Consider the following 26,869-nt stretch of genomic DNA (forward strand, 5'->3'; position numbering starts at 1 on the left):
CCTCAGCCCATTGGCTTCGCCAGCTGCTCCAGGAGACCTTTCCAGCAGAATGGTCTGTCAGAATCATGCCCTGTGATCCATTATTATGTCTCTCTGATTCTTTCATTCTGAAGTTGTTCCCCTGGACTTCCATGGCCCCTGGCACATTTGAAGCCTGCACACCTTCAGTTTGCATGGGTTTGTGGTTTCCTCATGGTAGGATGTGGGTTCTGTGTCTTGGACAGGTCTGTCTCAGAAGCGATGCCTATTCTTTTTACATTCTATAGATGACACGGGGTTTCTGTGTGTCACACAACCAGTGCTGACCATGTAGATTGTTGGATGAAGGTACTCCTGCCGGGCTTCTCCATGATACAGTTGCTCTTTTGCTCTTGACAGATAGTGACTTCTGCACCTTGAACTTCTGATGTTCTCGTTTGTCCCTTGTTTGTATCCCTGTGGACTTGGAGACCTGTGTGTTTGAAGGGTGCTCATCTGGCACTGTCCTTGGTTATTTTGATGCTTGCTGCATCCCAGGTTGGCTGGGTGCTCTTGTCATGCTGGCTTCTGGGTTCTTTGTTGTGTCTTGTGTCCCCTGGTGACCCCTAACTTCTAGGATGAGAGGATGTCCAGCCCCATCTGCCCAGCTTTGGATCCAGTCATTTCTGTATACACTGGCTCCTTTCAGGGGAGGACAGCACTGGAAACCAAGGTTCAGGCTATACACCCCCCAGGCCCATGAGTGGGTGGGACCAGTGAGTGAGCACATGTATATATGCACTCATCCACACCCATCTTTATTTAATTAGAGACAGCAAGCCATAGGTGCACACCAGCACGCCCAGGGCCAGCCACCATCACAGGGTCCACTCCGTGCTGGCGTCTATTCCCGTGAGTGCACAGATTCCTCTGAGGTGAGACAGCCAGTTCACTTTGTCCATCTGTTTTCTTATCTGCTCAATCTCCTGCATGTCACCTCCTGTCCTATCCTTTGCTCATGAATGCTCTCCTTGTGCTGCCCCTGCCAGGTCCCTTCCCTGTGTGGATGCCCTCCTTGTCCCTTGGACTCACTCAAGCCTCAAGCTGGGAGGCCTTCAGCAGGGGTAAGCCCCTTGCCCTGCCTGGACCTTGGAGGTGTGTGGGCTGCAACTGCCCTTCCTCTTCTACCCCACTCCACCTGGAAGTTCTTTATTCCTTTGGGACTCGTACACAGCCTGTGCCGGCCGCTCCACAGCGAGGACACCCTCCCCCCTGCCTCAGGCTCTAGCCCCCAGCTTTCGTCCTTTCCCTGCAGTGGCCCTATCCATCCAGGCTGGGCCTCCGGCACCTGGCCTCAGTCACTTTTGTTTAAATGATGTGTCCTGCTCAGGTGCTGACACTTGCTCCAGGCCACCTCTTTGCTGCACACAGGCTCCACATTAGGCCATGCCCAAGTGGGTTCTGTGACGGTACTTTCCTTACTCACGCCACTCTGGGCTCCTGCTCTTGGTACCTCCCTACCGCTGTTAGAATCTGATATCCCCCTGTGGGCTTGCAGCCCTCTTTGCTTGGTCTTGCTTAATATTGTTTCTGGAGGCGAGGGTCATAGGAGGGTAACAGCAGTGGGTTAGGCTATCGCAGGGACCTGGCATCAGAGACCCCAAGGTAAACCAATGGTAGGGGAGGACACAAGGCAGAACCTTCAGAAGAAATGCATGGGCTGGTCTGGAGGGCCCCAGGTGTGAGCTTCTCCTCATAGGTTCAGGTGCTTTGCTGTCCCTCCCCTCACCTGTCAGAAGGAGAGACATGCAAGCTAGATGGGAGGGCCCCATGTGTGAGTTTTCCTACGTGGGTTGGAATGCCTCACCATCCCTCCCGTCACCTGTCAGAAAAGATGCATGGGCTGGTCTGGAGGACCCCAAGTGCAAGCTTCTGCTGTTTCCCTGTGTGGATTGGGATGCCTCGCCATCCATCCCGTCTAGCATCTCTTGAGTGTGTCCAGCATTTCTTTATGTGGGCATCACTGATACATCCTTGCCATGTGGTCAGGCTTCAGTTGCTCTCCCCTCCTGGGTACTGAGCATATATCCCTTGGCTCAGAGCCCAACTCCCCAGCCATGTCCAGAGTCATCTCCTTTGCATAAATTATCCAGGGGCCACCACAGATTTAGAGGCTACTTCTCATGAAACTGGGGACAAAGGCCAGCCAGAATCTTTATTCCAGAAGTATAGAGCTTAACTCCCAGCAGCAGGACAAAAGCCAACCAAGTTCTTTACTACTCAGTTATAGAAAATGAAATTGCTTCCTTCTGTGGCACATAGATCAGTTGTTTACTCTAAAATCTCGGTCAACCTTCAAAGTGCCTCACTTACCTTTCAGATTAAGGTAAGTCATACAGCAATTTTATAATAGTTGTAATATACCTATTTATTCACTTTTTAACCATAGAAATTGTTAAACTTTCAGAAATGTCCTAATATTGCTATATAAATTGGTAATGATACTAGAGTAATATAATCAAACTTATGGTATTTTAAAATAAAAGTATTGATTTACTTGTACTATTTTGCCTTTTACCTGTTGGTTACTCTGTTTTAGGTATGACTTTAGCTTTTCCAGCCTCAGTTCATGATTCTCTGATTTGCAGTAAAACATTTCAAATTCTGTACAAAAATGAAGAGGTTGTTTTAAATGATGTTATGATCTTCAAAGTTAAAATGTTGTTGGATGAAAAAAAGGTAAATATATCTTTATATATACTTACACATTTTGTGTAAAGCCTTAAAGCATATTTCTAACTTTCTACAAATATTCAAAAGTATCTCATAGCATAATTTCTCTTCAGATTGGAGAAACCCTTGAGGAAATGAATTTTCTGTTATCCTTGGATCTACACTTCACAGATGGAGATTATTCGTGAGTACCTAATCAATAATTTTAAAAAATCTTCTGGTGTCCAGGCTTGGTGGCTCCGCCTGTAATCCTAGCACTTTTGGGAGTAGATTACCTGAGCCCGTGGATTTGAGACCAGCTCGGGCAATTTGGCGAGACCTTGTCTCTACAATAAAATAAAATAAAATAAAACTTAGCCAGACGTGGTAGCATGTGACTATAGTTCCAGCTACTTGGAAGGTTGAGGCGGAAGGATCACTGGAGCCCAGCAAGGTGACGCTGGAATGGCTGTGAGTATGCCACTGCACTCCAGCCTGGGGCGACAGAGTGAGACTCCAACTCAAAAAAAAAAAAAAAAAAGTCTTCTGGTATCAGGGCTGTTATCCTACCTCTACCCGCATGTTTGTTTTGAATGGCCTCTGTCCTAGTTGTCTCAGGAGGATGCTGGGCCTACTTGCCTGTGGCTATGCAGTTTCCATGAGCTCCAGATAGCGACATCAGACAATTTGGAGACAGGAGATGGTGCCCACACCTTGGGGATTGCACTGTTAGTGGAACACCATGGCCACCAGGCGTGTGAGCGTGGCGGCGCTCTCCCGCCATATCACCAGCTAGTTTTTGGAGGTGGGACTTTGCTGGTATGCTGACAGTTGTCAAGACTAATAATGCTTATGCTTGACAGTTCTGATTCATTAATTTCTAGGAGGGATTCTTGAGGAAGTTTTAGGATGAACCACCTTGAGCTTTCCCACACACCTTGACATGCAGTCGTTTTTTTTAGGGGAAAATTGTGCTCGTATTCATTTAAAACAAGAAGATCTTCATTTAGCAACCTATTTTTGCAGGCTTTTTTTCCTCTCATGTCAAGTGTAGTTTTACCAATACTTCTTGTAGATGGTGTATAATCTCAGACTATATGTAGGAAAAATGATGAGTTGTCACATTACTGAAACATCTATGCTAGGTATTTCCGTCACTATCATAAGAAATGAGAATTTTTTATATGATAGCTACTGCTCCTCTGTAATATTTATTCATTACAAAGACTCCCATAAGGTTTTTGTTTTTGTTTTTAGCCAAGTCAGAATTCTTTAAGTTAAGTAAGCTGAAATGAGTAGGTAGTTCATTACATATAGGTAGTTATTACAAATAGATTTTTTAAAGTATATTTTAATGTAACTTTCATGACATTGTTTCAAATTTTTTGTATGTGTAAATCTAATGAAAGACTAAATATCTATAATAAAAATTTTTTATTTTGTTAAATAAGCAATGCCTGCTTATCTTTGAGCTGCATTTAATAGAATTTGGTATGGTAAAAATAATTTGAAATATCTTGGGGTTTATCATCATAGGATTTGTCTTATGTTATACTGCAACTTTGTAATAATCAGTATTTTCTATGGAATAAAATTTATGATGAGATTATTTAAGTAGCAAAAAGGACTCATTTCATAGGAACATTAGAAAAAAATAGTTATATTACAAACTGATAGAAAACTCTAGGTAGGATCTGGTTACTCTCCTCAGCTGTTATGTTTCATATTGCTTTCTAATGTAAATTTAATGCTTTTAAATTTCTTATTCTAAAGTTTTTAAAAAGTAATTAAGTTAATATTTTTGTTATTTTCAGCTACTCTACCAGCTATTGGCCTTTCCCATATATCCCGTACTTATGTGCACATATGTTGCTTTTTACAGGGCAGATGATCTGAGCACCTTGCAGCTGATAAGTAGCCGAACCCTGAAGCTGCACTTCAGCCCCCACAGAGGCCTTCATCATCATGTCAATGTCATGTTTGATTACTTTCACCTTTCTGTTGTGTCTGTTACTATCCATGCCTCATTGGTTGCACTACACCAGCCACTAATAAGGTAAATTAAAGCAATACCCTGGACCTTATTGATATAATGTTTTTTATTTTTATAGTGAAACATATACTTTGATAAAGATAACTGAAATAGTAAGGAATTTTTAAATTCATAATTATTTAATATTTTCATTTTATACTAAAGTGATAAAATAAAATTCAAGGGCATGGGAATGTTAGCTTGATTATTATTATTTTTTTTGAGTCATGATCCCAGACTATCACCCAGACTGGAATGCAGTGGCATGATCATGGCTCACTGCAGCCTCTAACTCTTGGGCTCAAGCAATCCTCCTGCCTCAGCCTCCCAAATAGCTGGGGCTACAGATGCATGCCATCACTCCTGGATTATTTTATTTTATTTTATTTTATTTTTACTTTTTATTGAGATAAGGTCTTGCTATGTTGCCCAGCTAGTTTTAAATTCCTGAACTCAAGCAATCCTCCTGTCTCGACTTCCCAAAGTAGTGGGATTTCAGGTGCCTGGCCAATAACTTTTTTATTATAGAAGTAGGGAGTAATCTTTGTTGGTCTCAAATAAGTTGGACAAAGAAAAATAATGCAGTCTGCAAATTACCGTACAGCATTGTTTGGCCTATACTTGTGTTGTTTTTGTGCAGTGCTATACTGTAATTACTCATTCTCTGGAAAAATATATGAATTTTTTTTTAGCTTTTCTGTTTGTCCCTTCTCTGGATAGTCTTCTTTTGTCTCCTTAACTGTTTATCCTACAGTAATTCTTGCTTTCTAAGTCATTAGCCAACTTTATGAATTTTACCAAAACTTTAAAAAGTGTATTATGTACCATTTTAATTTAAAGGTATATAATATTCTGGATCATAAGCATATTGGGATAAGTATTTTTAGTTCCATGTGTAGATAGATTATCTTTAATCAGTGTAAAAATACATTTCCAGTTCTTTTGTTTTTACTAGAAAAAAAGTATGGCTGTAGAGTGGGCAGCAGGTGGACACTTGGGATCAGTAACTTACATGAGAGACTCCAAATTGACTTGACTTTTCTCTTTTATTTTTTAATTTTATTTTAGGTTCAGGGGTACATGTGCAGGTTTTTTACATGGGTATATTGTGCAATGGTGAGGTTTGAACTTCTGTTGAGCCCATCACCCAAATAGTGAGCATAGTGCCCCATAGATAGTTTTTCACCCCTTCCCTCCCTTTATTCCCCATGTAGGAGTCCCCAGAGTCTATTGTTTCCATCTTTATGCCCGTGTGTACCCAGTGTTACCTCCCGTTTATAAGTGAGAACATGCAGTATTCAGTTTTTTGTTTCAGTGTTAATTTATTTAGAATAATGGCCTCCAGCTGCATCCACATTGCTGCAAAGAACATGTGGTTTTTGTTCTTTTTTATGGCTGTGTAGTATTCCATGGTGTACATGTATCACATGTTCTTTATCCTACCCACCGTTGACAGGCACCTAGGTTGGTTTCATGTTTTTGCTATTTTAAGTAGTGCTGTGATAAACATGTGAGAGCAGATGTCTTGCTCCTTGGGTATATACCCTGTAGTGGGATTTCTGGGTTGAGTGGTAAATCTATTTTTTGTTCTTTTGGAAATCTCTAAACTGATTTCCACAGATGCTGAACTAGTTTACATTCCCACCAACAGTGTACAAGCATTCTCTTTACTCCTCAGTTTCACCAACATCTGTTGTTTTTTGACTTTTTAATAATATCTGTTCTGACTGGTGTGAGCAGGTATTTCATTATAGTTTTAATTTGCATTTCTCTGGTGATTAATGGTGAGTTTTTTTTATGTGTTTGTTGGCTGCTTGTCTGTCTGCTTTTGAGTAGTATCTGTTCTTATCCTTTGCCCCCTTTGTTATGGGGTTATTTATTCATAAAAACTCATTTAAGTTCCTTATTGATTTTGGATATTCATTCTTTGCTGGATGTGTGGTTTGTAAATATTTTCTCCCTTTCTATAGGTTTTCTGTTTACTCTGCTGATAGTTTCTTTTGCTGTGTTGAAGCTCTTTAGTTTAATTAGATCTCATTTGTCAATTTTTGGTTTTGCTGCATTTGCTTTTGAGGACTTGAACATAAATTCATTGCTTAGGCCAATGTCCAGAAAAGTTTCATAGGTTTTATTCAAGAATTTTTATAGCTTGAGTTCCTACATTTAAGTCTTTAATCCATCTGGAGTTAATTTTTATATGGTGAGAGGAAGGGGTCTGACTTCATTCTTCTGCACATGACTAGCCAATTTCCCAGCACCATTTATTGAATAGGGTGTTCCTTCCTAGTCTTTTTTTTTGTCAACTTAGTTGAAGATCAGATGGTTGTAGGTGAGTTACTTTACTTCTGGGTTATCTATTCTGTTTCATTGTTCTGTTTATTTGTTTTTGTACCAGTACCATGCTGTTTTGGCTACTATAGTCTTGTAGTAAAGTTTGAAGTCCAGCAATGTAATGCTTCTTTTTGCTTAGGATTGCTTGGCTATTTAGGCTCTTTTTTATTTCCATATGAATTTAATAATTGTTTTCCTTTTTTAAAATTTTTGATCATTTAATTTTTAAAATTATTTTTATTTTTTGAGTTGGAAGCTCACACTGTCACCCAGGCTGGAGTACAGTAACCTGTTCATGGCCACCACAGTCTCAACCTGCTGGGCTCAGGTGATACTTCTGCCTCAGCTTTCCAAATAGCTGGAACTACAGGCCTGCACCACCATACCTGGCTAATTTTTTAGTTTATTGTAGAGACGAGGTCTTGACACATTGCCCAGGCTGGTTTCGAACCCCTAGGCTCAGGCAGTTCTCTCACCTATACCTCCCACTGTGTTGGGATTACAGGCTTGAGCCACTGTGCCCAGCTAATAATTGTTTTTCCAACTCTGTGAAAAATGACACTGGTAATTTGATAGGGATTGCACTGAATCTGTAGATTGGACATTTTGATATTGATTCTTTTAATCCATGAGCATGGAATGTTTTTCAATTTGTTGGTGATGTCTTTGATTTCATTCAGCAGTATTTTGCCATTTTCATATAGATCTTTCACCTCCTTGGTTAAACATACTCCCAGGTTTTGTTTGTGTGTGTGTATGTGCGTACGTGAGTGTGTGTGTCTGTGTGTGTATGAGTGTGTGTGTGTCTGTGTGTGTATGAGTTTCTATTGTGAATGGAGATTTGGTTCTCAGGTTTAATGTTGTTGGTACACAGAAATGCTACTGAGTTTTAAACACTTATTTTGTATCTTTGGGCTTTACTGAAGTCACTTATCAGATCTAGGAGTCTTTTTGTGATTTATTTCTGAACTGACTACAATTTCTGATGCAAATCTGATGCTGACAACTGATATTAGGGATGAAGCTTAAGGGATATGATAGTAAACTGATTTATCAGAAACTAAATAGGTCATTTTATAGAATACCCTCAGTATTTATAGAAATCCAACACAATTTTCTGGAAGCACCAACCAGGCAGAGTGTCCTAGAGTTCAGCATGTGCTTTGTTGCTTCTAGAAACTCTGACCAGGTAAAGTTTAGCATGGAATTTGTTGTTTCTGGAGGCTTCAACAAGGTGGAGTGTCCTAAAATTCAGCATGTGCTTCATTGCTTCTGGAAGCCCCAATAAGGTAGTGTCCTCGAGTTCGGTGTGCTTCATTGCCTCAGGGAGACCTGATGAGGTGGAGTGTCCTCGAGTTTGCAGTGTGGTTTGTTGCTACTAGAATCCCAGACAAGGTATAGTGTCTTAGAGTTCAGCATATGCATTTTTGCTTTTGGTAGCCCAATGAGGTAGAGTGTCCTAGAGTTCAGCATGAGATTTGTTGCTTCTGGATGCCCTGACAAGGTGAACTGTCCAGAGTTCAGCGTGTGCTTCTTTGCTTCTGAAAGCCCTGACAAGGTGGTGTCCTAGATTTCAGAATGTGCTTTGTTGCTTCTGGAAGCCCTGACGAGGTAGTGTCCCAGAGTTCAGCATGTGCTTTGTTGCTTCTGGAAATCCCAGTGAGGTAGTGTGTCCTAGAGTTCAGTGTGTGCTTTGTTGATTCTGGAAGCCTCGATGAAATAGAGTGTCCTAGAGTTCAGTGTGTGCTTCTTTGCTTCTGGAAACCCTGATGAGGCTGAGTGTCCTAGAGTTCAGCATGTGCTTCATTGCTTCTGGAAGCCCTGATGAGGTAGGAGTGTCCTAGAGTCCAGCATGTGCTTCGTTGATTCTGGAAGCCCCAGTGAGCTGGAGTGTCCTGGAGTTCAGCTTGTGCTTCATTGCTTCTGGAACCTCGGTGAGTTGGAGTGTCCTAGAATTCAAAGTGAGTGTCACTGCTTCTGGAAGCCCTGATGAGGTGGAGTATCCTAGAGTTAGCATGTGCTTCGTTGCTTCTGGAAGCCCAGACAAGGTAGTGTGTCCTAGAACTCAGCGTGTATTTTGTTGCTTCTGGAAGCCCCGATGAAGTAGAGTGTCCTAAAGTTCAGCATGTGCTTCCCTAACAATGCAGTAACTATTACCAGAGACAGTAGGAAAAGAGCAGCTCATCCCCTGGAGTCCGTTTGGGGGAAGAAGACAGTTTGATCCCAGAGTCAGAAACCAGGAGGATTGCCTGTTGACTGGTCAGCAACTGGAAGAGCAAACAGGGCAACTGGGCAGCTGGGTGTGGTGCTTAACCAGCCTCCTGGCTTACAGGCCCTCTCTTGCTCCAGACTTTGACCTTCAGGGAGCAGCATTGGGCCTGCCCTGCTCTGTCTGCAAGAAAGACTGGCAAGGGAAGCAGGCTGCTGGTGGAGGAGTCAGGCCCGAATTCCTCTTGTTGAGGCTTCATCTGGCCTCAGTGTTAGGAGGGGGGGACATTTTTATCCTTTAAACACATTGGAAACTTTGTAATGTATGACATTATTTTTTAAGTGACATTTTTATTTAAGACAGTTTTTGTAGTTAGCCAAATTATAGACATTGCATCAATTATTTAAAGTAAGTGGCTTCAGATTTCTTTCTTTGCTTGTTTTTTACGTAACCGATTTCTTAAACTTGACTTTTTAAATTTTTTTTATTTTTTGAATTGGAGTCTCACTCAGTCGCCCAAACTGGAGTGCAGTGGCTGCTCCCGGCCACCGCAGCCTCCACCCGCTGGGCTCTGGTGATCCTTCCGCCTCAGCCTTCCAAGTAGCTGGAACTACAGGCGCACACTACCATGCCCAGCTAATTTTTTTTTTATTTATTGTAGAGTTGAGGTCTCACCAAGTTACCCAAACGGGTCTCAAACCCGCGGGCTCAGGCAATCCACTCACCTCAGCCTCCCAAAGGTGCAGGATTACAGGCTGAGCCACCAAGCCCGGCTAAACTTGACTTTTTTTTCGAGTTGGAGTCTCACTCTGTTGCCCAGACTGGAATGCAGTGGCCGCTTCCAGCCGCTGCAGCCTTGACCTACTGGGCTCCGGCCATCCTTCCGCCTCAGCCTTCCGAGTAGCTGGAATTACAGGCATGTGCTACCACGCCCGGCTGATTTTTTTTTTTTTAATTGTAGAGATGAGGTCTCGCCAAGTTGCCCAAGCGGGTCTTGAACCCACGGGCTCAGGCAATCCACTCACCGCAGCCTCCCAAAGTGCGGGATTACAGGCTGAGCCACCGAGCCCGGCTTAAACTTGACTTTTTTTATGTAAAATTTTTATGACTTAATTCTAAAAAACACATTGTTGTGAGTGGAATTTATCATTTATTTGAGACATCCTTCTTTACTAGGATATAGACACTTTATTTTTGCAAAGCAAATTGATTATTTAAGCAAAGGCTGCTCTCTGCTTATAGAAAAATTGATTTACTCTGTCTTTTTCATAATTATTCAAATTTTTAAAGGAAAAATTACTTTAAGAATACTTTAGAACTCATAACCTTACAAAACTCTTGCTCTTCGATTCCTATGAAATTTTCTTTTGTAACATTTATCTTACTTCCAATAACCTGTAGGACAATAATAATAATGTAATACTTCTTTCTCCAGCTTCCCTCGCCCTGTGAAGACTACCTGGTTAAATAGAAACGCACCAGTGCAAAACAAGGATTCTGTGATTCCTACTCTCGAAAGCGTGGTCTTTGGTATTAACTACACAAAACAGTTATCACCAGATGTAAGAGCTGAATATGTTTGTACATCTTCTTTTCCTTCTTGTTTTAAAAGAAATTTGTAACTGTTTTATCTGTGTGATATCTCTTTTATTTATTTTAATTATTTCTTTTATTAATTATTTGAACTTACAGATCTAATTAAATATGGTCTTAACTGTTTGATTTCAGTTATCTATAATGAAAACTAACCCAGTACTTCAAAATTTTGCCAGATTTGGTGAACAGAGATCTTTGACAGCCAGTTCCTTTTTAACTTGTTACTGTCACACCTTGCTCCCTTAACAGAACTGGAAGAATCACTCCAGAAGAGCCTTTAAAGAACAAGTGTCAGAGTTTAGAGTAGTGCAAATACAGAGATTATAAGAGGAAAAGCAGAGCATCGGTCCAAATGTAATATGAATCTCATGTTATTAGAAGTCATAATTTAATCCTTTGGTTATAAAAGTTCACTGTAACTGAAATTACCAGGGTTGCATTTCATGTTTTACATTACCTATATGAATAATTCTCTAAAATATTGCTTAATTTCTTATATATTTTGGAATAACAGGAATTGGCAAATGCTTAGGTGTTTGTCCCTTCTTTTCTAAGCTCCAAGTGCCATATTCTAAGGTTTGGGGGCTCTAATACTGTACCCCAATTCTGTTTCTGTTTAGGGGTGCAACTTTGTTGTTGCTGACGCCTTCCTGCACCACGCCTACCGCTTCCACTCTACACTCTGTGCCACACTGCTGCTGGCCTTCAAGGGCTTGCACAGCTACTTCACAACTGTGGTGGAAGAGCTGCCCTCATGCCAGAAGCTGGAGCTGGGTATGTCAGAGTGGCCAGGCCTGCCCGGCAGCCCCAGTCATTCTCTTCAAAGCCTTATTTGCTATTGTCAACTTGGCTGTAGCTTTTCTGTCCTAGAACTAGCACATCTGTGTGCTTCACTTACTTCTCTCTCAATTTCTTCTTCTTCAACCTTGAGAATCACTTTTTGCAGTTTAAATATGCTTTTTATAATGTTGAGAAATAACTTCTTGCACTTTGTTTGAAATGAATCTTTTCATAGTTTTTTAAAAATGTCAATATACTACTCCTCTTAAAAAAAGCATGCTAGCAAGCAAATGTAGTTATCTACAGTCATAGGAAGGTAAATTAAATCCATACTTTCAAATATCTTACAGTTTAAGCAGGTACTTGGGACATTTTTATAAAATTTGGTTTTAAGTTATCTCAGATCTCTTCCTTTTATATAGCTTTAGGGAACAATAACATTAGTTTTTTAACATTTTGAAAATTATTTAAATTGTTTAAAAAAATCAAACTTCATGTTTAATCCAAAAGGAATATCTGTATACATGTTGTAGTACATAGTAAAAAATGATGTCGCCTTGATTTTGTGTACTGTTTGTAGTTTGCAAATTGCTTTTACATTTATCATTTCACAGAGGAGCAATCATTGGGATTGGCAAAAAAAGTTTTTATTCAGACTTTTAATGTCAGTTTTATAAGCTTTTATTTTTAAATATCAGCTACTAGCTTGTCATAAAAAGCACGTTTCAGTTATTTTGTCAGAATAAATTATTTTTATCATTATATATTTGAATAAATCATGAATTGATTTTTAAAAATTTACTTAATCATTATTTTTTGTTTATTTTTGTTCCTCAAAATCTCAGTCTTCTAACAATATTGATGCACTCTCTCAAGTAGTCACTGTTATTAGAAATATTTCTTGGGTTTGAGACAAGCTAGACTATTTTAAAACTTGTTTTGGTTTACAAAAGAATTACAAGAATGTGTAAGGATTTGTACCCCACTTAAGTTCAGCTGTGGGAGAATGTGGGCTGTCATGCCGTGCCTGTCAGCAGCTCCTTCAGTGGCTTTGGTTAATGTTACTCAGCTGGGTCAGTTCATGCTCTCTCAACAGGTCTCACTACGTTGACTGCTGAGACTACTTGATTCAGTATATGAATTAAGCACAGATACACAAGCAGCAGGAAAATGCATTTTTTAAATAATGTATTTTTTCTCAAAAAAACAAAGGTAGTATTGAAAAAATAATCTTCTGATCCTTATTCTCCAAAACATCCTCTATTTTCTCTTACTATTTCATGAATTGAAAAGTGCTTTTTACATATATCATTTCACAGAGATCAGTTATTGGGATTGTCAAAATAAGTTTTACTTAGACTTTTTATGTTAGTAAAAGTCCCTCAGGAAAATTCTATAGGAGACTACAACCTCAAGTGTAATTTTTTAAAAATGTTTTCTTTGAAAATGAAATCATCATTTCTAGAATAGAGCTAATTTAGACTGTTCTTTATCCTCAAATAATGGAAGTTATGTTTTTAATGTTTTAATTGGTGGTTTGGAACGCAACAACATTTTTGTAGGATAATTATATTACAAATTTTGATTCAGTTTAATGACCAGACCATAAAACTATTATACCATAACATTAATTAAGGACAATATCATGTGCCTGAAAAGTAGGATTATGAAAAGTAGTGATGTAAAACTAGGCCATGTGTTATTATGGTATTTCTGCAAGAAAATGTATGATGGCTTCAGTGTGGAATACAGCAGTAGACTACAGGGAGGCCTTCTCCTGCTTATGAGGGCATGTTTGGAACTGTTACTGCCCCTTTCTCACTTTGGGTCCATAAACACCAAGTGCTTTCCATTTGCAAGATGGGGAGACTGAAGGGGTGCAGGTGTGCATTTGTCAGAAAGGAGGGGGAGGCCTTCCAGAAGGTATGGGTGCCCGGGAGCTCTAGGAGTAATACTTTTCGCCCGGTTTGTTTCCTCAGGCTCATTGTGGCTTCTCCATGTTGGGTGCTGTGCTGAGTGCCAAGAACAGGAGAGGTTTCTTAAAGAAATGGACCTCTCCTCTGCTCTCTCCTCTCACAGCAGCAGTAATAAGAAATCAGCTCAGCCTTGGGGTAGGCAGGAGAGACTCACCCAGCAAATGGGCCTGAGGGTTTTTGTACACAAGATGGCCCTGTAAATGCCCATGTGCAGATGTCCACCTACATATGGTGTCATATGTATTTAATGTGTGATATGTACAAGTGAAAAAGCACATGGAACCACACTTTAACCTAGAAAAAAGATTTCTCTCTAAAAGAAAGTGTATTCATTAGTAAAATTTATAATGAGTAGTTGAAAAATTTGTATTTATTTATTGCAAATAGCTTAGACAGTTAAATATTTATTACAAATAGCTTAGACAGTGTTGACACTTTATTAATTTATTGGTCTAACTTTAGCATAATACATCATTTGTTTATAGATTTTCAGTTTTCTGTCAGGTAGGGACGGCGTTTATATCATATACATTATTTTGGGCTTGTAGATGTTATATAGAAAATATCATAATAAAAGAGCCCTTATATTTAATTTTAGGAGTCATTTACTAAATGAATGTCAACTTTATTTCTTAAAGTATTTTGCCAAAAATAAAATTATAAAGCAAACCTAGACTTTAGTTATAGGTAAATAAATAATAGAAATAGAGTAAAATTATTAGTACCTTACACATGTATTTACTCAAAGTACATTTCTTGAATGAATGAGTGATTGAAATAGCACAGTAGAGTTGTTGTTGTTACTTGAAAAAGTACAGGTGTCAGTACAAAGCTTATAACAGTTTCCTAGGGATTTTAAAAATCAAAATTCATCTGCAGTAAATATTGGGAATACTTTACTATTTATGTTTTTCTTTCTCTTTATTGTAAATTTCGGTTTATTCTTGAATGTATCTTCTAGGAAAACATTTTAAAATGCTATTAATTATAAAAATAAAAGTATTTGTTGCATATTCTGATTTATCAACATTTTTATTCTAGCAAAGTAAAATTGTGGGCACTAATATTCTCATAATGTACCATTAACTAAACTATATTCACCAGTTTTAAAAAGTAGATATAAAGTAGTGCTTGATCAAATCATATATTTTATTTCCTCCTATTATTTAACACTTGTTTTGAGTTTTCAAATAAGCACATATTTAAAATTAGTACACTTTACCATGTTTTGAAAAATTTATCTAAAACCTGTTCCCTCTTTTAAAATAATACCTTGAATTCCTTTCTACTTTTTTGTCTTTTTCTTTTTTCCCAGATGAATGATGTACATTTTCTGATGACATATAGTTAAATATTGGTTTGGTGTAAGGAGCTATTACTGAAAATGAGAATTCGGAGTTCTGGAATCTAAGTTTTGACAAGTTACATGACCTATCTGAACCCCAGGATCTACACTTGTAACAACTGGGAGTTGGTCTAGCTAATCTCTGAGATCCCTGCCAGCACAAAAATTCTGAGTCTAAGAAATTAAAACATAAAAATAATATTGGATTATGAAATGCACATACATTTAAACAAAAAAGACAAAGTAATATAAACTTGAATGTACATCATTTGTAATTCTAATAAACTAAATAACTAACTGCACTATCAGATCCTTACTAAGTCTCTTATTAACAAGTTGGAAGATTCTAGTAAATCTTGTTTTGAGAGGAGTGTGGTAACTAGTACTGTGTGCCCATCCCCACTAGCTCAGGCCAGCATGCAGCTCCTATGTGAGCGTCTCCTCAGAAGAAAACAACCACGAGCCCACACAGACGCCTGTCTAGGTATGTTCAAAAGAGGGTGGGTAAATCATCCCTTTTCATTAGTATGAGATTTTACTTTAAATTAGCATCAAATTTCATAAACATATACTTATTAATATATGATATTTTCTCCACTCTTATTTAAGAACTTGCTTTCAAAATCAGTTTGGTTTATAGACAAGTTTTGGTTAATTTCTTAATTAACTTGTAATATTAAAGTTTTAAATTAAAACTGAAAATTACAAATATGAAGATCTCTTTGGTTTTTTCCATATTCCTTTTAGAGTTTCCACAAAGAGCACTTTTTCAAGACAATGTTTATTGCCAGAATTTGTTGTTTTAATGATATTGCCTTAAATTTGCTCAAAGTAATTCTATCTTTGGATAGGCCTAATCATAATGAAAATGTGATTTTAAAACTAAAACTAGTTTCATGTAGTGCAGAAATAGAGAAGAGAAACATCCTCAGTATCTACTTTTTGTTATTCTAAATATAAAAAGAAAATAACATCAAATCACCACTCTCCAGATATATTAACACGGTAAAAGAAATATTCTGACCTCATTATTCTATTATACATTTCCATACATATTTTAGACTTTTGTTCTTGAATAGCAGTGGTGCTTAATTTACAGTCATTCTCTAGTATATTGAAAGTTTTTACTTTATGTTGAATAGACCATTACAATTACATTTTTGAAAAATTATGACCGGGCTCGGTGGCTCAGCCTGTAATCCCAGCACTTTGGGAGGCCAAGGCAAGTGGATTGCCTGAGTCCACGAGTTCAAGACCAGCTGGGGCAACTTGGTGAGACCTTGTCTCTACAATAAAATAAAAAATAACTGGGCATGGTAACACGTGTCTGTAGTTCCCACTACTCAGAAGGCTGAGGCAGAAAGATCGTTGGAGCACAGAAAGTCGACACTGGGATGGCTGTGAGCGTGTGTGCCACTGCACTCCAGCCTGGGTGAAGGAATGAGACTCCAACTCAAAAAAAAAAAAGAAAAAGAAAAATTATGAAAAGCTATAGAAATCAAAAAATCAAATAAAATCACAATACTTATTTCTCAATTTTCATAAGAAAAATAGAAGAGAATAAGAAACAAACAGAAATAGCCCAAAATTTTTTTCAACATTTCTGAGATGAAAACTAATTCAAAAATATTTAAGTATTAGAGTTTTGTTGGTTTTCAATATGGCTATTACAAGAAACTGATTCTTTTGTCAGGAAGAGAGAAAAAGGTTGAAAACTGATGGGTTATTCTTTTTGGGTAATAATGTTTTAGTCTCATATAAAAGTTACTATAAAATTAAATAATTTATAGTATTAAATTGTGGTCATTTGTGACACATTTTAGCTTTTTTTTTTTTTTAGTGATTAGCATTTACTTCTAATTTAAACAATTATATTGCCAGCCTGTCAGTTCTGATGAGCACTCTGATGAGTTTCATGGAATGCTGCTTAAGATCAATAAAACCTGTGGAAAGAAAGAGCCAGATCTTGGTTAGATGGGAAAAGGCTTGATTCAAAGCAAAAATAGAATGAGATGAGTTAAATAACACTTTTACTGAGATAGCTTAAACCTAGCATTGTACTGACATTTTCTGAGCTATATAATAAATATGTATATAGTGAGCGGGTAGATGAATGAGCAGATAGATTTAGAAATAATTGTAAGATAACATGAACCCTTTGACCTAGCAACCCCATTTCTGTTAACTTGTATTACAGAAATAATATACTGGCATGTAAATATATAGATAGAAGCATGTTTATTGCAGTATAGTTCTTAGAGGTAAAATAGCATTTAAAAAAATCATTTGGGCATTCAGTGGACTAGGAAAGAGGTCATGATGCACCCACATCAACGACTGTTATGTCGCCATTAAAAAAAATGCTGGTCGGGCACGGTGGCTCAGCCTGTAATCCCAGCACTTTGGGAGGCCAAGGTGAGTGGATTGCCTGAGCCCGTGGGTTCAAGACCCGCCTAGGTAACTTGGCGAGACCTCATCTCTACAATAAATCAAAAATTAGCTGGGCGTGGTAGCGCGCGCCTGTAGTTCCAGCTACTTGGAAGGCTGAGGCGGAAGGCTCGCCGGAACCCAGCAGGTCGAGGCTGCGGTGGCCGTGAGCGTTTGTGCCATGGCACTCCAGCCTGAGCGAAGGAGTGAGACTCCAACTCAAAACAAAACAAAAAAATGCTTTAACTCTGAATGTCAGACTTCCACAGAGTACTGCTGAGAGAAAAAAGCAAAATGCAGGAAAGTCTGTAAATACAGTGCCATTTTTGTACATCTGTGACTCCAAAACTAATTTATGTATATGTATATTTGAAAAACATGGAAGAATGTATTCTAGGTTTAGACTAGCAGAAAGAGCTAATCCCTTCCAAAAGAATTTATATAAGATAATGATTACATTTATACATTTCTGTAAAATTCTATCAATGGGCATACAGTATGCACTTGAACTACACAGAGATTGGGTTGCTTACCCCCACACAGTCAAATATCTACATATATCTTTTGACTCCCCCAAAACCAAATTGCTAATAGCCTACCGTTCACAGGAAGCCTTACCTGTAACATAAACAGTTGATGCACACATTAAATGACTAGCATCTACATGTATTTTATGCATTTCATGACATATCTAACTTTGTTTTTTCTATATTTCTAGACCATGCAGTTTACAGTTTTTTTCAAATTGTTGCAAATTTCCAAAAACATTTCTAGTATATTTCTTGAAAAATTTTGCATATAAGTGGACCTGTGCAGTTCAAACCTGTGTGTGATCAACTGTCTGTCACTTTAAAAGAAAAAATAAATAGAAATTTAAATTCTGTTAAAAATTCTAAGTGGTTTTGAAATCATTTCAGTTCTGATATTCTAAAGGTAAAATCTGCTCTTACACATTCTTTAAGCTGTCTTTTGCAGTGATGTAGTTCTCACTAGCCATATACAGATGTACCAGTTTATGCGTTTAGGCTCTGCTATATAAACATTATAAAAATGTATCCAGACTCTATAATAATCTATTTTCTTTTATAAATTGAGAAGTAATTTTACTGATTTTTTTTCTATCACAGGAAAAGATATGAGTAATGTGAAAACAGATATTGCCTATGGAAGTTGTGATTTCAGTGAAGGATCTTTTGCTGATTTTTTTTTTTTTTTTTTAGTTATGAAAAAGCTAATATTAGAAGCCGCTGGTTAATTCTGCAGTGAAATGACCTGTGAAATCTTAGCAGTTTTCTCTAGTTATCAGTGAGCTGACCAAATTATTGCTCTATTTTGTGGTATAGATCAGTATCTAAAAAACATTTTATTTGTATATTTTGTGAATTACAAAATAAATATATGTGTGTATTCTACTGGTTTTAGTTATCAATAGAGTATTTGTTGTTCACATTATTGCTTGTTTACCACATAATCATAACTGCTTATTTTCTCAGATTTGAATCGTTATCATTCTTTTTATTGTGTAGTAAACATTTAGTTTATCTCATAAGATACTGAGGTAATGAGTGAATCCAGGTATGTCATGTATTCTTGCCTTGTGTAAGAAGGATCAGTCAAACTCTCACAAAAGGTAATGGGATTAGAGTTCTTCGAAGAGAACTCAGTTGGATTTCTGGTCAAAAATTAAGTGTATCTAAAGATAATATTTCAGGCCTTAGTGTAATTTCTCCTTGTTAGTTTCTGTATTCCCTTGTAAATATTACCATTTTGATTGTAAGTCTGTATAGCCTTCTTTATAGATGATTATAGCATAGATTAAATAAATCAGAGTTGTGCGGCAAATATCTGCTTCTAGCAAATATCTGCTTCAGTTTAAGAGTATCTTATAGAAAACTAGATTTATTAAACTTAATTAGGAACTTTTTATTGGAAATGATTTTGACTTTAAATAGCTCCAGGTATTTTTAAATATGTTCAGTTATAAGAATTAATTTCTCTTGAACTTTTTAGAAATAACTTTTGTAAAACAGCAAAGCACATGTACACATAATATAAAATATTAAACTTCACTGGAAATTACAAAATATGAACAGTGGTAAAGCCTGATTGTATATTTGGTCTTTCCTGTGACATGGCTGTGCAAGTTACTTCATGTATATAGTTGGTATTCCTTTGACAGTGTTAACTCTTGTGAAACCTGAAACACACTGTTTAATAATCAGAACATAAAATTATAATCACATTACCTATATAATTATTGTATTTATGCAAATATACTGGCATTTATTTCTTTAACTATAGTACGGATATTTCTCTTCCATCTGGTTCTTTAAAGGGAATTTAATTTATTTATATAGTTTCAAAAATCATTTTTAGATCTGACATTAAAATATTTCCTCTAATTACTCTTTACTCCTTCCAGAGGAAATGGATGTAGAAGCTCGACTTACTGAACTATGTGAAGAAGTTAAGGTACTTGGATTTTTAAAATTCACATTATGAACTTATTTGAGTGGCTTCTGATTTCTTTTCTAAATATTTTGTCTGTGAAAACTTAATTAACTGACCATTTATCTTTCCTAAAATGTAACGGTAAAATGGTTCATTATGGTAAAGATACAACCTAATTGATCAAAATACATTTGACTTCAGCATGAAGTTATATTTTAAAAAGTATATTATTCTGCATATAAATAAAATAGCAAAGACTACTGATCAAAAGTGTACATCATATTCTATTAGTTCACTCAAAGAATTTCTGGACAAACCTTTTTTTTATTAATTTTTTTTGAGAATGAACCTCACTGTGTCATCCAGGCTGGCATACAGTGACTACTGTACCCTTGACCTGCTGGGCTTAGGTGATCCTTCCACCTCAGGCTTTCAAGTAGCTGGAATTACAGGTGCATGCTACCATGCCTAGCTAATTTTTTTATTTATTATAGAGACGAAGTCTCACCAAGTTGCCCGGGCTGGTCTTGAACTCCTGGCCTCAGGCAGTCCTCTCATCTCTACCTCCCAAAGTGCTGAGGTTATAGGCATGAGCCACTGCACCTGGCACAAATTTTTAAAAATCACTTCGACTTGTATAGGTTTGTAGAATGATATTGTTTAAAAATGAAAATTTGTTTTATTTCCACAAATCAGTTTATGTCTCAGACCATTTTTTCAATTCACTCTTGCAATTAAAATGAGTAGGTTTTCTTTCTTTCTTTCTTTCTTTCTTTCTTTCTTTCTTTCTTTCTTTCTTTCTTTCTGCTAAGAAACAAAGTGTTTTGACTGTTTTAAGTTTGCTGCGTATTCACTCTTGGTCAGCTACATTAATGAAAGAAATCAGGCATGAATCAAATGAAAATATGTATTTGATTTTGATTGTATATTTGTATATAAATTTGAACATGAAGTAGACCCCTTTGAAAAAGATATTTACCATCTCCTTAGACAGTTATACATATGCAGGATACATAAGTAATTTTGTGTATAAGCTATGTGTGTATTTGACTATATATATGGAATCACACATATACCTGAAAACCATGCTAGAGGTTTTCTCCACAGTTCAAATAAGATCACTAATGTTTTAAATTTGTTAAAATCGCTAATAGTTGCTCAAAAGAACATTTATCACTTAGCAACAATCTTAAGGTTTGTGTGATTAATATGAAAAAATCTAGTATTTCACTGAGCTATTAAATTCAATAAATGCATATAGTACAGAAAGATAACTGAAATTTACCAAATTTTTCTCAAGTGAATAATTCTAATGAATCCAAATTAAACTCCCACTGGGAATTTTAAACTTACTTTAAAAATCATTTCAAGAATTATAAGAATGGTTAAGAAAAACATTTTAAAATAATATAATTAAAGAATAATGTAACTGTAGAAGGACATGCCCAATTAGACACTAAAACATGTATAAAACAACAATGATGAAACTAGGTTGGGAGTCTCTAAAAGAATAGAAGACAAGTCAGAGGAACTAAATAGCACTAAAATAGTTACCCATATATTTAATAACTTAGTATATGATAAAAATATCAAGAATACCATGGTTTATAAATGATGTCGTAAACTTAGATTTTCGTGCTATGCTACAGAAGCAATTCTAAATGGATTCAAGAGTTAAATGTCAAAAAAATTAGGATGGAAAGAATTACATATAAGTGTAAATATAAGCAATCTAATCTTGAGATTTGAAGTGACTACTTCAGATAAGTTGAAAAAAAGATTCAAAAAACACTAAAGAACAAAATATTATTTGAAACTTTTTAATAACAAAATATTCTATAAATAAATAAAGTATACATAAAGTTGGAAGCAAGCAATAGACTGAAAAGAATGGATTAATGCTCACAATTTATAAGGCATGTATCAGTTTCCGAACAACACCCTTAAGGGGACACACAGAAGCCAGGACAAATAGGCAGTTCTTAGCTGAACAAGTTAGCAGCTGAAGTGGTATGCATTCTTACTGAAAACCAGGGAATGCAGAGTTTAACAATAAAGAGAGCTTTTTGCTCATGAAACTTGCAAAAATGGAAGTGCCACCTTTTATCTCTTTTTTTGTTGGTAAGAGTATAGGGAAACTAGTATCTGTATAGGCTGGTGATGGTATAAACTGTTAGGATTTTTTAAAAGTTAGTCCATCAATCAATTTTTAAACCATTTATTAAATGCACATTAACTCCTCATAGCAGTATTTATTTAATAATCTATTCTGCAAAAATACTCATACATGAATATAAAGAATTGCAACATTATTATAAACTCCCATATAGCCATTTAAAAGCATTAGTTGGATGTCTATCCATTGTCGTGGATTATTTAATTCAAGAAATACTTATTGATCCATGATGTCAGGTGCTGTTTTCTTGGTGAAGACTCTTCAAGATATATTAACGGAAAAAAATAAGTTGAAGAAAGTTGCATAAGATGGTGTTATATAGTATGTTAAAAAAAGAAAAAGCTACATATGTATTTGATTGTGTTTATGTTATCACATATAAACTATTTGAAAAGATAGGTATATTCCAAGGTGTTAACAGTAATACAGAAAATGTGGCTCAAGGATAAAGATTGTGAAGGGGGCCTTTTATTCTTTATTTGCATCTGTATTAAATTTTTTTAAATGACACATATGTATTCCTGTATTGCTAATACATTTTTTTAGGTACACATTTAAACTTTAGTATATAGGCTGGGCGCAGTGTCTCATGCCTGTGAATCCAGCACTTTGGGAGCCCAAGGCAAGAGGATTGTTTGTACCCAGGAGTTTGAGACCAGCCTGGGCAACACAGCATCTCTATTAAAAAAAAAAATTAAAGAGTAAATGGAATTAAACATCAACAATCTAGGGTCGATTTTGACAACAGATAGAACAAAAGATGCATTGACAATACTGAAAGAGCGCTTACAAACCAATAAAAAAATATATAGTCACCACTTTTCATATTAGTATAGAATAGTCACCCAATTACAAAAAAGTTTAATAAATATATGGAAAAGATTCAGTCTCATTAATTATCAAGGCAAAAAATTCAAATATTTCGACACCATTTTTAACCTATTGATTGTGGTTTTTAAAAAATAACGTAATGCTCTGGTGAGGTACAGATTCTCATAATGTTGATGTTTTCAGATAGTAGGTGAGTGGTATGTATCCAAAAGCCCAAAAGATTATCCCTCCTCAGTCTATACCAAACACATAACCAGATATTCGTGTGAAGAATTATAATGTAGCCCGCGGGTTCGAGACCCGTCTGGGCAACTTGGCGACCTCATCTCTACAATAAAAATTTTAAAAAATCAGCCAGGCATGGTAGCACACACCTATAGTTCCAGCTACTTGGAAGGCTGAAGCGGAAGGATCGCCGGAGCCCAGCAGGTCAAGGCTGCGGTGGCCAGGAGCGGCCACTGCACTCCAGTCTGGGTGACAGTGAGACTCCAACTCAAAAAAAAAAAAGAATTATAATGTAAAAATGTTAACCTAAATAAATACTCAACAGTAGAATGGTTAAGCAGATTATTTGTCATCTATAAAAGTTATACAACTTTAAAAACAATGCTTTTAACAAATGTATGCTGAAAATGCTCCTGTTGTGTTATTTCGTGAAAATGGCATAAAACTATATGATTTTAGCTTTTGCTGTATGTTTATAACTGGAAAACAATATGAAGCCTGTAAACTAAAACAAGCTTTTATTTCCTCCTTTTTTTGCTTTCCTTCATTTCTAAGTTTATTAGAGTAAGCAATATTTGTAATCTAACATCAGTAAATGTTATGTAAAAGTATCCATATAAGACAGGATAATGAATTTGATTTGAAAAATGCACAAATGTAGCTGTGCGTGGTGGTACCATGACTGTAGTCCCCAGTTACTCAGATTTCCTGAGCCAGGAGTTTAGAGTTCAAGGCTGCAGTGAACTGTGATAGAGCCACCACACTCCAGCCTGGGAGACAGAGTGAGACCTCATCTCCTAAAAAAACAGTATATATGTTTGTGTGTGTGTGTCAAACTCAACTCTAATTTCCTTCTTAAACATAAAAATGAATTTTATTTACTTTGAGATTTATTGCCAGAGACTTTTACGTAAACCAGAGGAGTAATGTAGACCCTCATGTAAACCAGAGGAGTAATACTTGGAGGGATGCTTTTCCAATGATGAAAATTCTAAAGCCTTCTTTCTTATAATCTTGGTACCATGATTCCTAAGAAATGAAATTAATAACTACTAGATATCTATCTAGATAACCTTGCTCTCAGGAAGAAAAGAAAAAGGAAAGTTGTGTACTTTATTTAGCCAGTGGTAAGGCCAAGAAAACTTTTTCTGCTTGTTTATAGACTATACTGGGTATGGTGTTTCTTACCTTACATAGTGCTATTTAATTACTCTCAAATGTTTATTCAACTCTTTATTTCTAAATTCCATTAAAACAATCCTTGAGATAGGAATACTGCAGGTTTCAGCTTATTTTAGCATACATTTTAATCTGTATCTTCTTAAGCAAGACATGAACAACTTGTTAGCTTTATTTCTTTGTTTATTCTTTTAGATTGGAAAATACGGTTTATTTAGAAAGCAAATTAGAGAGAGAAAGAGAGACAGAGAGATTGATTTACTTCCCCAAGGTAGGGGAGGTAGCCATACCCAAGGAACATGGTGGCCATAGATAGCTCAAAGAGCCACATGGGCACACCAGAGTTTAAATATTATTTCTAATACCTTTGTAAAACCATTTCCTAGGACAAAACATACATGTATTCATCATATGACAGTGAGTTCTTATTCATTGCATGTTGACTCTATTCGCTTCCACGTCAGGATTCTGGAATTTGTAAATATTTTCCATACATTCTGGGAGCACTTTTTATAAAAATGTAGACAGTTCTATAAATTTTGTACACATGTAAACTTTTATAAATTCTGGAGACTTTGTTCTTATCTGAAGTCTGTAATTTCTCATTTGTTAATTCAATGAATATTTATTGAGTTACTAGAACCCGTGTGTACCAGTAACTAGAGTTACACAATAAGTAGGATATGATCCTTTCCCTTCTTCCTAATTTTGCTGAATTTTTGTTTTGTGTCTTTTCTGAGTTAGAATACATAAATAGAGGCTTGATTTGGGTGGAGGAAGAAAAATCTTCTGAATTTCCAACTTTAAAAAGAAGTAGAAATAAACAGAAAGTAGCAATATCATATGTGATAAGCAGTCTTTGAAGATAGATATTTAACATATTTACTATGTTACTAAATATGTATTTAAAGTATTTAGTATATGTTAAATTTTAATATATGAAATATGTTAGCATATTAATATTAACATATTCCTATTTAACATATAAATAGATGTAAATAGACATTTAAAATAGTTTGGTTTTTATTGTTGTTTTTTTTTTAGGAAAGAGAGGGTGGAACCATCAATAGTACAATTATAGGTATTGGGTTTGGAGCCCAGGAGAGAGCTGTGATTCTGAGATTCAGAGTTCACAGTCGTTGGCTGCTGTTTAGATGGTCATTGAAACCACAGAAGGGGCTTTCACTGTCAGCACCCACCTTCTTCAGGACAGGAAAATGAAGTCAGCATCCATTTTATACCTAAGGTCGATTTGTTAGTGTAAATAGTAACAGGGAGCCAAATTCTTGCAACAAAATATTACCTGAAAACCAACAGCAGCCTCAGTGAATTAAAGTCACATCCTCATAATGTCATGACCTCCTAATAAAAGTACTTGCCTAAAGAGGAGCAGTCATTCTGATTTATAGTCTTTTATTCTCTGTTTTAAAATCCTTATTTTGTCAATTCAAGAAGACTAGTTGGACCAGGCATAGTGACTCATGCCTATAATCCCAGCACTTTAGAAAACCAAAGCGGGAAGACTACTTGCACCCAGGAGTTCGAGACCAGACTGGGCAACATAGCGAGACAAACTGAATACCAAAAATAAAAAAATTAGTTGGATGTGGTAGCACCTGCTTGTAGTCCACCTACTCTGAAGGCTAAGGTGGGAGGGTTGCCTGAACCCAAGAGGTTGAGGCTGCAGTGAGCTTTGATCATACCACTACACTCCAGCCTAGACAACAGAGTAAGACCCCGAGTACCCCAAAAAAAAGAGAGAAGGAAAGAAGATAAGAAATAAAGCCAAATTGCATTTCAGAAGATTCTGCATGTCATAGTACAATTTAGTACTCTTTTATGATCAGCTTAGAATATTTAAATAAAAGGGATAATGTAATACTAATATTGGAACACACAAAATATAACAGTTTATGTATTTATTTATTTATTTTATTTTTTTGAGTTGGAGTCTCACTCGGTCACCCAGACTGGAGTGCAGTGGCCGCTCCCGGCCACTGCAGCCTCGCCTGCTAGGCTCCGGCGATCCTTCCGCCTCAGCCTTCCGAGTAGCCGGAATTACAGACATGCGCTACCACGCCCGGCTGATTTTTTGATTTTTATTGTAGAGATGAGGTCTCGCTGCCCAGGCGGGTCTCGAACCCGCGTGCTCAGGCAATCCACTCACCTCAGCCTCCCAAAGGCGCGGGATTACAGGCTGAGCCACCGAGCCCGGCATAATAGTTTATTTACTTGCTTTCTCTCCTCACTATACTGTGAGCTCATCACATTATCTATAGAATGTAGGCCTTGCATTTAAGATATGTTCAATAAATAGTGAATGAATGAATTATTAGAAAAGAAAAAAATAAGTGTTCAACAATTTTGTAAAAAGGATTATCCACACACAGAGTAGAACCTAAGAACATAGCAGTGAGGGAAAAGGAGTACTTCATAAAGTATCTCAGTAATTTCTGAGATGTTACACTTAGTGGATTAGGGGGAAAGCATCTTATTTTAAGAATTTATTAGCTGGGCTCGGTGGCTCAGCCTGTAATCTTGCGCCTTGGGAGGCTGAGGTGAGTGAATTGCCTGAGTTCACAAGTTCGAGACCCGCCTAGGCAACTTGGTGAGACCTCATCTCTACAATAAATAAAAAAAA

The 26,869-nt window shown here is 36.7% G+C and overlaps 1 protein-coding gene across 12 annotated transcripts in view; it reads left to right on the forward strand.

Moving 5' to 3' along the window:
- FAM135A (family with sequence similarity 135 member A) overlaps positions 1-26,869 on the forward strand; it is a 124,841-nt gene that overhangs the window by 58,156 nt on the left and 39,816 nt on the right. For 5 of the 12 annotated variants that reach the window (XM_021714261.1, XM_021714267.1, XM_021714262.1 and 2 more), the window contains 6 exons: positions 2,558-2,697; positions 2,805-2,875; positions 4,553-4,726; positions 10,678-10,804; positions 11,459-11,612; positions 19,789-19,838. In XM_021714261.1, the coding sequence (XP_021569936.1) occupies positions 2,558-2,697; positions 2,805-2,875; positions 4,553-4,726; positions 10,678-10,804; positions 11,459-11,612; positions 19,789-19,838 (716 nt within the window). Of the gene's footprint in view, positions 1-2,557; positions 2,698-2,804; positions 2,876-4,552; positions 4,727-10,677; positions 10,805-11,458; positions 11,613-15,345; positions 15,424-19,788; positions 19,839-26,869 lie in introns of all 12 variants that reach the window. The other 7 variants (XM_021714257.1, XM_021714260.1, XM_021714266.1 and 4 more) reach the window with 3 other exon arrangements.

Source organism: Carlito syrichta, unplaced genomic scaffold (genome assembly GCF_000164805.1).
Source record: "Carlito syrichta isolate Samal-C Ts95f unplaced genomic scaffold, Tarsius_syrichta-2.0.1 Scaffold305546, whole genome shotgun sequence".
In the NCBI taxonomy this organism is placed as follows: Eukaryota; Metazoa; Chordata; class Mammalia; order Primates; family Tarsiidae; genus Carlito; species Carlito syrichta.